Below are 13,942 nucleotides of genomic sequence, written 5' to 3'. Positions count from 1 at the left end.
AAAGTAAAACAGGAAGAGAGAGAATGAGAATGCACTCTGGAAGTCAGAGCATGAGTTTAATTCTTTGCTTTGCCACTTGCAAAATGGAAAACTTTAGACAAATTATTTAATCCCTGTCTGCCCTAAATTTCTAGATCTTTAAAACAGGACTACAGAACCTAATTTAAGAGTTGTTGTAAGGATTGTAATAAGAGTTCTTATCAGATACTACACTCAGAACTTTGTATATTAAACCCCATGAATTTTAGCTATTATTATTTCTATTGGCTATTTTTAATATTTCAAAAATCACATTTATCCACAAGAAGACTGTAATGAAAATATTATGCTGTTTTGTTTTATATCAATGCATTAAACTAATTAGTGGCTGTATCTCATATAATAATTACAGCATGGTAATAGTATCTAGAACTTATCTGATTGAGTTACACATACCTTTGATTAATTAAAACAGGGATAAAGTCCACTAACAATTGTAATTTATGTAGGAATAATAAATTACAATTTATGTAAGAGTGATAAATTCATGGCACCCATGAAAGAAAGTTTTTAAAAGGCTTCTTTATAATGAAAAGGTTAAAATAGCTACTCTGTTACCACATAGTCCAGCAGTTTCACCTCAGGGGTCTTGAAGAGACATTTGTACACCCATGTTCACAGCAGCATTATTCACAATAGCCAAGGGGTAGAAGCAATCTAAGTGTACACTGACAGAAGAATGAATAAAAAATGTGGCCCAAGATGGTGGCTCACACCTGTAATCCCAGTACCTTGGGAGTATCACTGGAGCCCAGGAGTTTGAGACCAGCCTGGGTGACATAGTGAGACCTCATCTCTACAAAAAAAAAAAAAAAAAAAATAGACAGGTGTGGTGGCACACATCTGTGGTCCCATCTACTTGGAAGGCTGAGGTGGGAGGATCACTTGAGCCCAGGAGGTCAAGACTAGCCTGGGCAACATAGTGAGACTTCATCTCTACAGAAAATTAAAAAATTAGACAGGTGTGCTGGCACACATCTGTGGTCCCATCTACTTGGAAGGCTGAGGTGGGAGGATCACTTGAGCCCAGGAGGTCGAGGCTACAGTCAGCCATGATCATGCCACTGCACTCCAGCGCAAGCGACAGAATGAGACCCTTTCTCAAAAAACAGAAAATGTGGCAAATACATACAATAAAATACTATACAGCCTTAAAAAGGAAGGAAATTCTGATTGCTACAACATGGGTGAACCTTGAGGACATTACACCAAGTGAAATAAAACACTCACAAAAAGACAAGTACTGTATGGTTCTACTTATACGAGGTACTTAGTCAAATTTATAGAGACAGAAAGTAGAAGGGTGGTTGCCAGCAACTAGAAGGAGGAGAAAATGGGGAGTTGTTTAATGGATATAGAGTTTTAGTTTTGCAAGATGAAGAGTTCTGGAAATTGATTGCCCAACAGTGTGAATGTACTTAACACTACCAACTGTAGTGTACCGAACTGTACGTACATTTAAAATGGTTAAGAAGATAAATTTTATGTTATGTGTATTTTTCCACAATTAAAGATAAATAAATAGCTGGTATGGTAGCTCTTGCAGCACTAACACTATAAAACCTTTATGAACCTATCTATGTTTTAAGTTTGTAATAAGCGATCATAGCACCTAAAGCAATTAACTGGCAGTCTGACTTGGATACTGTTGCATAACTCAAACTGTGTTTTTCCTCTGTTCTCACAACCCAATAATCATCACGGAAGACTTCTGTGACCAAGTGTGTGTGTGGAAACCCAATCAGTTCTAAAGCAATCAGTTCTATAGAAGACACCAGCTGGGTGCCCTCCAATTCAATTCTAACATTATCTACCTCGAGATAGTGTCAGATCCTACAGGTTGAGGACTCAGTCCCCAAAACTGCCCCCTTCCTTCAGACACCTATCCCAAGATCAGGGCAGAGGCTTACAGAACCAGGGAAACAGGTTTATTATTTTATTACAAAGGATATTTCAAAGTTTACAAATAAACAGCCAGAAGAAGAGATACACAGGGGCAGGTCTGGAAGGGTCCTGAGCACAGGAGGTTCTGTCCCCATATATTTGCAGCGCAGCACCCTCCTAATATGTGGATGAGTTCTTGTTCACCTTCCTGTCAGCCTCCATGTGTTCAGCTATCTGGAAGTTCTCCAAACCCTGTCCTCTTGAACCTTTTATGGAGACTTCATTTGATAGGCATGATTGAAGCATGAACAACCATGTTGAAATATGACTGGACAAAAAGGGTATAGTCTAATAGTAATAGACTGAATGGGGAAACCCAGCCTGTCTGTTCAGATTCCTCTTGGCTTCTCTCTGCAGCATTCCTTCCTCCAGGGTATGGGGCAGGACTCTCTCTGTAATGAGGGTTTTGTGACCCACAGTCAGATTAGAGTCCTGCCTTGGGTAGGTGACAGAAGGGCAGAAGACCAGAGAGACAGAAATTCTGTTTCCTGAGGCCTTGCTTTGAGGCCTACAGTGCCCCAACATTATAATAAAAGACTCTAAAAAAGGATATGAGAGTTATGAGCCAGGAACCATGGGCTACACACACACACACACACACACACACACAATCACAGATATATTAAACCTAAACTCTTTTGTACACTCAATTTGTCCTTTCATTTGGCCTTCATTCTTCAGTTGACTTACGAGCTTTTGAGTTATAATTTGGAGGCAGTGCTGCTTGCTTGTCAATAACCTTCAGAGAAAGAAGCATCTTTCTTCATATGACAGGGATGTCACCTCTGCCAGCCCACAGAGTCCCAAGACCAAAAAAGAAGCCTGACGTGTGCTCACTAACTTGAGGTTGCTTTTCAGGGAAGATAGCAGGAAAGAACCCAAGAAAAGGAAAAGAAATGTAGCGGCCGGGCGCGGTGGCTCAAGCCTGTAATCCCAGTACTTTGGGAGGCCGAGATGGGCGGATCACGAGGTCAGGAAATCGAGACCATCCTGGCTAACATGGTAAAACCCCGTCTCTACTAAAAAATACAAAAAGCTAGCCAGGCGAGGTGGCGGGCGCCTGTAGTCCCAGCTACTTGGGAGGCTGAGGCAGGAGAATGGCGTAAACCCAGGTGGCGGAGCTTGCAGTGAGCTGAGATCCAGCCACTGCACTCCAGCTCGGGCGACAGAGCGAGACTCCGTCTCAAAAAATAAAAATAAAAATAAAAAAATATAGCAAAGGGCTATAAGCAGTCAAATGCCTTTCATGGCATTCCTGTATGGCAGAGGTAGGTGATAAAAGCCCCTTTTGACTTGTGCTGCAGCAGCAAGGAAAAAAAAGACCTTGTTCCCCCATCTAAGTGAATCCCATAGTAAAGGTATAAAGACTGAGGGCTGCCCTACTTTCCTTCTGCCTACTTCCTGCGAACAGGATGGGGAGAGAGGCAGCAAACCTATGAGAAAGAACAATACCTAACTTGAACCATTCTCACTTATGGACAAAAGGATATGGCAAGATGATCATACTAGATCATAACAGCCATTCTTCCCATCCATGAAAGTCATACCAACCAGGTTACCTCCTCAGACTGAGGTGAGGTTAAGTCCTATAAAAACCATAATTGAGAATTTTCAAGTATTTTTTTAGCTTTCTTTTGTTTATTTATTTTTTATTTTTTAGCTTTCTGATAGATAAACCCCTCCGAATAATATGTCAATTCTTGGACATTCCTTGATCAAATACTTTTTCGGGAATGCATTTCGCCTGAAAGAAAATGCCTGTTTGTATTTGTCTGTTCATACTCCTCCTGGCCTCTCGGCTGCTTTTTTTTTTTTTTTTTTTTTTTTTTTGAGACAGAGTCTCACTCTGTCACCGAGGCTGGAGTGCAGTGGCACGATGTCAGCTCTCTGCAACCTCCACCTCCAAGGTTCAAGCGACTCTCCTGCCTCAGTCTCCCAAGTAGCTGGGACTACAGGCACACTCCACCACACCTGACAAATTTTTGTATTTTTAGTAGAGACAGTGTCTCATCATGTTGGCCAGGCTGGTCACCAATTTGTGACCTCAAGTGATCCATCTGCCTTGGCCTCCCAAAGTGCTGGGATTACAGGCATGAACCACCATGCCTGGCCCTCTCAGCTACTTTGAACAGAGAAGCTGTCTTCAAATGGTTTTACAGTCTTAGTCAGTGACAAAATAGGTACTTAGTAAATATCTGCTGAATAAATAAAACATTCTGAATGACTTTTAACTGGGTAATTCTTTTCTGAACACCCAGGTTCACAGCAGCATTATTCACAATAGCCAAGAGGTAGAAGTAACCCAAGTTTATGCTGTCAAAAGAATGAATAAAGAAAATGTGGCCTGGGCATGATGGCTCACATCATGAAGCTGTAGGTAAATGTTAAAATTCCCCTCCATTTCCCTTTATGTAATATTTCTTCCATTAAATCAACAGCACCTGAAACTCCACTTTGTATAGATAGTATATCTTGGTAGAAAGAGTTGTGAGACCTAAATTTGAATACCATTTCTGCCTCTTAATAGCTGTATGATGCTGAGCTGCTTATTTAACTAACTTCTCCAAGACTCAGCATCTTTCTCTTTACAATGGGGTAACAACATCTAACATTCCTTGATAGGAATGTTCTGAGGATTAGAAATACACAGTATTCACTTTGCAGGGTTCCAATATGCTCAAATTTCAGTGATCACAGTTTAGTTAAATAACACCAATTACCCAATGACACAATTCAAATTTCAGTTACCACTGTATACTAATTGTGAGTAGCTGAATATAGTACAAACTTCACTGCTACATCTTAAGTCCACAAATCATTATACAAATAACAGAGGTACATTACCATCAGTGACCAACCAGGTCACTTCTTTCAATGTCTGTTGGTGATCAGTCACAGTGAACCTGGTACCGGTTATTCAGTTCATGTACAGAAAGCAAAGCTTTCTGTAGTTGAGCTGCCTCCTTGTCTCAGGGTGATAAACTTATGTGCCATGTTACAAAAATGAGTGCAGAAAGAGAGAACTGGCCAAGAATGAGGAAAGGGTAGCAGAGAAACAAAAATGTATAATGTTGGAAGTAAAATTCCAATCAAATGTAAACAGAATTATAGAAGAAATAGCTGACCATAAGAATGCTGATGCTACTGTCATTCAAGGGACTCTCAATATGTAGTCTGAGGGGCTGGGCACAGTGGCTCAGACCTGTAATTCCAGCACTTTGGGAGGCTGAGGTGGGTGGATCACTTGAGGCCAGGAGTTCAAGACCATCCTGGCCAACATGGTGAAACCCCATCTCTACCAAAAAAATACAAAAATTAGCCAGGTATGGTGATGCATACCTCCCAGCTACTTGGGAGGCTGAGGTGGGAGGATTGCTTGAGGCTGGGAGGCGGACGTTGCAGTGAGCCAAGATCACGCCACTGCACTCCAGCCTGGGCGACAGAGTAAGACTTCGTCTCAAAAAAGGAAAAAAAAAAAAAAAAAAAGGTGCTGGGCAAGGTGGCTCACACCTGTAATCCCAGCACTTTGGGAGGCCGAGGCAGGTGAATCACTTGAGGTCAGGCATTTGAGGACCAACATGGTGAAACCCCGTCTCTACTAAAAATACAAAAATTAGCTGCGCATGGTGGCACACTCCTGTAATCCCAGCTATGTGGGTGGCTGAGGCAAGAGAATTGCTTGAACCCAGGAGGTGGAGGTTGCAGTGAGCCAAGACTGCACCATTGCACTCCAGCCTGGGTGACAGAGCGAGACTTTGTCTCAAAATAAAAATAAAAATAAAAATTTAAGAAAAAAAGCAGCGTGAGGAATTCAGAGAAAGCGAAGGCAAACTTATCAACATAAATGAATAAAGTAGTTGTGGTGAAAAGGATAAAGATGTCCCAGGAGAAATGATGCTAACAAAAAAAAACTTTGTGGCCGGGTGCGGTGGCTCACGCCTGGAATCCCAGCACTTTGGGAGGCTGAGGCGGATGGATCATGAGGTCAGGAGATCGAGACCCCTGGCTAGCACAGTGAAACCCTGTCTCTACTAAAAATACAAAAAAAAATTAGCCAGGCATGGTGGCATGCGCCTGTAGTCACAGGTACTCAGGAGGCTGAGGCAGCAGAATGGCCTGAACCCGGGAGACGGAGCTTGCAGTGAGCCAAGATTGTACCACTGCACTCCAGCCTGGGCTACAGAGCGAGACTCCGTCTCAAAAACAAAAACAGAAACAAAAAACAACTTTGCATTAAAGGAACTCTTGGAGAGATTTCACAATATTAAAAGTGCAAAGGATAAATTTTGGAAGCTGATACAAATTAGAAAAGAATTCATGAAGGGATAGTACTCATCCCAGCTGGGCATGGTGGCTCATGCCTATAATCCCAACACATTGGGAGGCTGAAATGGGACGACTGCTTGAGCTCAGGAGTTTGAGACCAGCTTGTGCAACATGGCAAAATCCTGTCTCTACTAAAAATCCAGAAAAAAAAAAAATTAGCTGGGCATGGTGACACACGCCTGTAGTCCCAGCTATGGGGTGCTGGGGTGGCAGGATCGCTTGAGCCTGGGAGGTGGAGGCTGCAGTGAGCTCTGATTGTGTGCCTCTGCACTCCAGCCTAAGCAACAGAGGTAGACCTTGTCTCAAGAAAAACCCCAAAACCTGATGGCCCTCATTAGTGTAGCTGTAGCTGGCTAAAAAAAAACCGTTTTTTAATTTAAAAGAAAAAAGACAATTGGGCATGGAGGTTCATGCCTGTAATCCCAGCACTTTGGGAGGCTGAAGCAGGTGGATCACTTGAGGTCAGGAGCTCGAGACCAGCCTGGCCAACATGGTGAAACCCTGTCTCCACTAAAAATACAAAAATTAGCCAGGTGTGGTGGCAAGCACCTGTAATCCCAGCTACTTGGGAAGCTGAGGCAGGAGAACTGCTTGAACCCAGGAGGTGGAGGTTGCAGTGAGCCGAGATAGTGACACTGCATTCCAGCCTTGGCAACAGAGCGAGACTCTACCTCAAAAAAAAAAAACTCATTCCATATTATGAGTTATGTGACAAAAAAGGCAAGCACTGTTTAAATTACTCTTGATAAGTGATCTTTATAAAGAAAAAAAGTTTATTTCTCAATGTTTTCGATGTTTTAAAGTGTACTAAATAAACATGCTTACTTTTTTCATTTCCCTATATATTCATAACCAACAGTAAGAGAGTTTGCAATGTTTGACAAAAAGTTTTAAAGGTCACAGAACAATCATAACTTTTCCCATTGATTATTACCATAGTGTTACCTGGTTTTAACTTGCACAGTCATTTGTATGGTCCCACACTATTATGCAAAGCAAGGACTGCCTGTACCTCTAACTTCTGGCACATCAAGTGGCTTATGATTTCACAATGAGAGACCTTTTCCCCTGGTCCTTACAATATGTTCAAACAAAAGGAATTTAAACTGATCTTGGCTGATGCTCGGAAGACAGTTTTCAGGTGCTGAAAGTGACTGAGAACCACTGCCATATCTGAATATGCAATTCTCCAAACTCTTCATTATTCCCTAAAATACATATATTCTAATGCTGAAAGACAGTTGAAAGATGGTTGAGTAAACTGAATAGTTGTTCAATTTGTCCTTTGTGAGAGCATAGTATTTCATATCTGTCTTCCTTTCTTTTCTAATTCAATATTGAATATAGGGGCAAAACAATGAATGTGTGATAAAAATAATGATGAAAAGGTAACATGGATAGTAGCTTTAGAGTCAGACCTCAACGTGAATACTATCTCTACATCACTTATTGTAATCTTAGGTAAATTGTTTCTTAGAGCTTCAATGTCCTTATCTTTGAAATGGGGATAATAATACCTTCTTTTTGAAATTACTGCAAAGATCAAAAGAGATAAGATATATGAAGTGCTTAGCAAAGTGTAGTACATAGTGACCACTTAGATAATAGCTATTATTACATTACCTTTAATATTACCATCAATACTATCATTAATGTAAATACTATCATGATGTTAAAATTGCATTTGCTTTAAACACATATTTTAAACATATTATTATTAATCAGCATATTTTTCAAAGATCAAATTCTCTTAGTCCAAGATGTATTATTATAGATACTCATGACTTGCTATGGTAAGATGACTTGACCTCAACTTCCTCCAGATGATTTTCTCCCAAGGTGCATGCGCAAAGGGCTGCCAACATTCACTCATCCTCTTCTTGCAACCCCTCTGATTCCTATGTCAAAACCCTCCCTGCAGTCTGCTCAGAGTTTCCTCTTCTGAGCACATTGAGAACAAATGTCATTTCCCATTTCTCAGAGCTATCTGCGAGAACACAGTATCTTGCTCTCTCATAGTCCACATGACTTAACTGCCAGTTTTCTCTCTTTGCATTTTTTATTTTATTTTTTTGTAGAAATAGGGTCTAACTCTTGCCCAGGCTGGAGTGCAGTGGCACAATTACAGCTCACAGCAACCCTGAACTCCTGGGCTCAAGTGATCTTCCCACCTCAGTCTCCTAAGTAGCGAGGACTACAGGCACAACCAACCATGCATATCTAATTGTTTTATTTTTTTATGGAGACAGGGTCTCATTATGTTGCCAGGCTGGACTCAAACTCCTGGCTTCAAGCAATACTCCTGCCTTGGCCTCCCAAAATGCTGGGATTACAGGCATGGGCCACGATGCCCAGCCCAGTGTTTTCTTTTGATTTGAATCCAAAACCTTGGTTCTAAACTAAGAGTCATTATTACCTGCCTAGACCCATAAAGCTGCAAAGGATCTAAAGACCAACTAAGGCCAGCCCCTTTTCTCAACTAAATAAATTTTTCCTCCAAAAATATTCACGAGTTCATTGAACAATGTCTGATTTAACACTTTCAGTGACAGAAAGTCCTCTGTCCCCCAAGCCAACCTTTCCCATATCATTGGTTAGAAGGTTTTTCCTTACATTGAAGTCAACTTTTCCCCATTACAGTTAGTTTCTGCCCATAGGCCCTAATTGCAGATTCTAAATAAATTTAAAAAATTATTCTATATGATAGCCCATCCAATATTTGAAGACTCTTGATTCCTCTTTTCCATGTTACACATTTCCAGCACAGAGTGCATGATTTTACGTCTCTTCCCTCGTGGTCATTGTTCTCTGGACCAGGCATGGGCTTGCCAAAGTGATCTAACAACAAACTAACTGGTAAAGTGTTTCCTTTGCCAACATGTGGTTCCCAAGTAATTGCATTACAAATGATCCCTTTGCCCATATTTCTCCATGATTATGTAAAAATAATTAATTTAAACTAATAGTTCAAGAAAAGTGACTCTCAGCCTAAATCATGGTCATAAGAGAATAGTACTAAAGTCCTGAAAACTGCAAAAAGTGTTTTTTTGTGTTTTTTTTTGGAAACTTAGCCAATTACCAGAACAGAATAAAGTGGGGCCATTTGTTATGATATGCTTGCCTCTTTCCTACAAAGCCACGCACAGATGCCTGGGAGCAGGACTCAACAATGAGAAGGTTAGCTAAGAAGAGTCACTTCACGTCCGGAGAAGTAGATCCAACTAAAAGAAGGCAGTAATCGTTAGCCAAAGGATGTTCTCTGCACTTTGCCAGAAGCAGGTACCTAAAAGAAGAATCAAATATTGTGCTCTCAAAACCTGATTAAATGATAGAAAAAGAAGTGGCAGATTTCTCCTAGCCTCGCAGGAAAAATCGCCTAGGAAAACAGACAGACACACACATAGGCACACAGAACAAGCCCAACCTGACCAGCAGTGCCTGACAGAGCAGCAGCTAAAGAAGAATTCTTAAATCCTCAGAAGGTGCAGTCGGTGGAAGTAGTGTCCTCAGATAACCCCTAACTCCTAGATAGTTGGATACGACAGAATGGAGCGGGGACTTTGGTCCTTTGTACTCTTGGCAACCTGGCGGGAGCAGAAGGTACAGACTAGGTGCAAGATGCCTTCGACTCTTGGTGCAAGATGACAGTTGAATAATCATACTCAGAGCGCAGATGACCTCTGGTACTTTTAAGACAACCTGGGGATAGGGGTGGGATGGTTCAGATCTCAGACTGGTGAAACTGTTTTCTGGAGGTAAGCGAGGAGTTCTAATATTCTAGTGAAAAGGGGAGGGAAAGGCGGTAGAATTCTCACGGACTGGGGGAAAGACGAAGCTAGGAACTGTCCCCTTCTGGTGATGGCAACAGCAGAGCAGGTGTCCTGGGCCCTCATTCCAAGGGGCAGGGTCCTCCAATCTTCCAGCCTAGCCCCACTCCGCTCTCGGGCGGGAATTCTCATTGCCAACCCGGCTCCTCAGGGTTTCCCCCTTAGGTCCAGTAGGGGCTCCCCACTTCCCACTGCTCTTCTGCCCCCCCAATCCTCAGGCCCCCTTCCTCCCGCCCAGACCCCGGCACTCCTCCCTCTACGCAGTGGACTCCCGGCCCGCTCCTCTCAGCCTCCCGCTGGCCCAGGGCGCCGCATTCCAGCTCCCGGGGCCAGGCCTGGCACCTCCCCTCGCGGCCAGGTTCGCCCTTTGCCTTCCTCACACGGCGTCTTCTCAGCCCGGTGCCCTCTCGCCCCCGCCTCCCGCCTCAGGCCACACTCACAGAACTCGGCGATGTACCACGTCACGGAGTAGTTCTCCTCGCACCAGTCCAGTGTGGAGGTCGTGGGGCCCCAGTAGCCCTCCCGGTCCGCGGCCGGAGCCATCGCGCCGCCGCCACCGCCCAGGCGCTCGGCTCACTGTGCGGGGTTAGGCTGGCGACCAGGCCGGCTCCGGCCCAGCCCGCGCGCCTGCTCGCGCCCCGCCCTGCCCTGCCTCCCCGAGGGGCGGGGCCTGGCGCCGTTACTGACACTGCCCTGAGGGAGGCCCCGCCCACCGGCGCGGCTGGGCCGCGGGGCCGGGCCAGGCCTGACCTGGCGCAAGGCCCACTCGGAGGGCGCCGGCTGGCCCCGCCCCTCTTCCACCTTGGGCGGGGCAGGGACGTGATCCAGGAAGGGGCCGGGGGCCTGGGCTTCCTGGCCCGTGTAGACACGCCTATGGCCGTAGGCTGGGGCTTCCTGACTTCGCAGAGGCTATTCTGTCAGGATGTGCCAGAGCTTCTATTTGTGTGTGTGTGGTTTGATTTAATCCGGGCGGGGGTGGTGTGTGGTTTGATTTAATCGGGGCGGGGGTGGGATGAATCCTTCTATCAAGCCCTTGCTTGATTAAACCTGTGCAGTGAAGCGCCTCTATGTCTTCCATTGAGCCACAGGCCTCAAATGGAGCCCCAAAATAGAGTACCCTCAACCAGTCCCCGCGATTCTCAGGAAATAAACCGTGATTTTCTGATAAAGGTTTAAGTGTCTCTTCGGGACAAAGGGAAAGGGTGAACAACCTAGGACCGACAAAAAAAAAGTAGGTTCTGAGATCCTAAAAAAAGAATGCTGCTAGCTAGAGCACTAAAGCAAAGTTTCTCTGCGTCGTTTGGGCCTCCAAGCACAGAGGTTTTCACGTTCTAGCTATAATTGTGCCCTGCTCTCCAGGCAACCAACAGCCTACCCCTACTTCTAACTTCAAAAGTCTAATACTCCCAGCCCCCGTCTGTGGTCCCAGCTACTTGAGAGGCTGAGGTGGGAGGATCACTTGAGCCCCCAGGTGGAGATTGCATGTAGTGAACTGAGATTGTGCAACTCCAGCCTGGGGGAACAGAGGGAGACCCTGTCTCTAAATAAATAAGTAAATAAAAAGTCTAATACTTTACAGGTCTGCCAGAGAGCTCTTCCTAAAACAGATGCAACTGCCCTTGCCCCTAGTGTTCAGCTACACCATACTCAAACTTTCCCCTCTCCTAGAATGTGCTGGGTCGCCTGCCTTTGCTCCCACAGTTCAACTGGGACAGCCTCTCTTCTCCGTTTGACCAACTCCCCACTCTTCTTTTAAAATCCAGCTCCCTGAAGCCGTCCCAGATGTTCACACCCTAGAGCTTCCTTGCCCTTTGTTCACATCCTACTGTGCTACATCCTGATCAGAGACCTTGCTTTCCATTCTTCACGGTCTTAGTATGAGGACTCTGCCTGAATACACAGTAAGAAATGAAGAGTATAAATGAAGGATGATACAACTGCTATTTTAGAAAATAAATAAGTCAGATGTGGTGCAAGTCAAAGGTAAAAGAGAAGACAAAGAGAGATGAAGATCCCACAGCCTTTCTACAAAATAACCATAGCCAATTAGCAGGAAATAGAGGAAGAACTTTTATTTGCTAGATACAAAACCTAGGGAAGCAGTGTTTTTTTGTTTGTTTGTTTGGGTTTTTTTTTTGAGACAGTCTTGATCTGTCACCAGGCTGGAGTACAGTGGCGTGATCTCGGCTCACTACAACCTCCACCTCCCGGGTTCAAGTGATTCTCCTGTCTCAGCCTCTGGAGTAGCTGGGACTACAGGCGCGCGCCAACACGCCCAGCTAATTTTTGTAATTTTAGTAGAGACAGGGTTTCACCATGTTGGCAAGGCTGGTCTCGATCTCTTGACCTCATGATTCACTGGCCTTGGCCTCCCAAAGTGCTGGGATTACAGACGTGAGCCAACATGCCCGGCCGGAAGCAATGTATTTAATAGGAATAGTAGCCTATTTGAAATTTTTCTTTTTTGAGACAGAGTCTCAATCTGCCGCCCAGGCTAGAGTGCAGTGGTGCCATCTTGGCTCGCTGCAACCTCTGCCTCCTCGGCATCGTGTCTCAGCACCTCCTCATCCCCATAACTGGGATTACAGGACGCTGCCACCACACCTAGCTAATTTTTGTATTTTTAATAGAGATGAGATTTCACCATGTTGGCCAGGCTGGTCTCGAACTCCTAACCTCAAGTGATCCGCCCTCCTTGGCCTCCCAAAGTCCTGGGATTACAGGCCTGAGGTACACCCCGCCTGGCCTGAAATTTTTATTTTGAATGTCTTTGAGCTTCTGCTATATACCAGGCCCTGTTTGGCTGGCTGGGTGCTAGGACCACACAGAGGTAAACAGGAAAGATCCAAGAAGCCCATCTCCAGAGAGATAAAAGCCATTGAGGTGTGGGGAAACATCTAATTCTAGTCATTTTATCTCGTCTTCTAAAACTTCTGTTTTGTTTATTTGTTTATATCGTAATCATGAGCATTTATAATTTATAAATGAATGAAATATTTATATTTGTGTGTGCTCAAAATGAATATGCAAAAACTCATACTCAAAAGTGATTTGACGATGCGGTGTGCAATCAAAACACTGCAGAGACCACAACAATAGAGTATGATCATTCTTAGCTACAAGTAAAAAAAAAATTAGGGTGCTGTGGAACCCCCTATGTGAAAATAACCCCTAACCCAGCCAAGGGACTCAAGGCAGGATGAAGCTTTGGCTGAGTCAATACTCTGCACAGTGTTCATCAATAGTGAAAAAGGAAATCTACCATGACCAGGACAGAATTTAGGAGAGAGAAATTCCTCATCCAAGAGAAAAGTCGCATTGCAGAAGTTTCACTCAGAAAACACAAAATGAATTTCACAGTTCCTTCAGCAATATCTACCTTCCTTTTTCTTTTTTTCTAAAAAATTTCCCCCCTTGAGCATAAAAGCAATGCCTGAAAATGTAAGGGACCCAGACTAGTCAAAACTATCTCAAAAAGAACAAAGCTGGAGGACTTGTATTTCCCGATGTCAACACTTACTGTAAAACTATAGTAGTGAACACAGTGTAGTACCGGCATGAAGATAGACATGTAGATCAAAGGAATAGAATTAGAGTCCAGCAATAAACCCTTACATTTATGGTCAATTGATTTTTAACAAGGATGCCAAGACAATTCAATAGGGGACGAATAGTCTTTCAACAATTGGTGCTGGGACAACTGGATATGCACATGCAAAAGAATGAAATTAGAATGCTTCCTGTTACAATAAACAAAATTCAACTCAAAATAGATCATAGAACTAAATGTAAGAGCTAAAACTGTA

The 13,942-nt window shown here is 43.8% G+C and overlaps 1 protein-coding gene across 2 annotated transcripts in view; it reads right to left on the bottom strand.

Annotated features, from left to right (window-relative positions):
- Positions 1 to 10,789, bottom strand: part of ACER3 (alkaline ceramidase 3) — a 171,831-nt gene extending 161,042 nt beyond the window's left edge. The window contains exon 1 of one of the 2 annotated variants that reach the window (XM_008020221.3): positions 10,577 to 10,789. In XM_008020221.3, coding sequence (XP_008018412.1) covers positions 10,577 to 10,679 — 103 coding nt within the window. In that variant the 5' untranslated portion in view covers positions 10,680 to 10,789. The remainder of the gene's footprint in view (positions 1 to 10,576) is intronic. The other variant, XM_008020220.3, reaches the window with a different exon arrangement.
- Positions 10,790 to 13,942: the final 3,153 nt, after the last annotated feature.

The sequence above is a fragment of the Chlorocebus sabaeus genome, chromosome 1, assembly GCF_047675955.1.
Source record: "Chlorocebus sabaeus isolate Y175 chromosome 1, mChlSab1.0.hap1, whole genome shotgun sequence".
Lineage (NCBI taxonomy): Eukaryota > Metazoa > Chordata > Mammalia > Primates > Cercopithecidae > Chlorocebus > Chlorocebus sabaeus.
The sequence above is the reverse complement of the archived record's forward strand: the minus strand, read 5'-3'. Positions and strand labels throughout refer to the sequence as shown.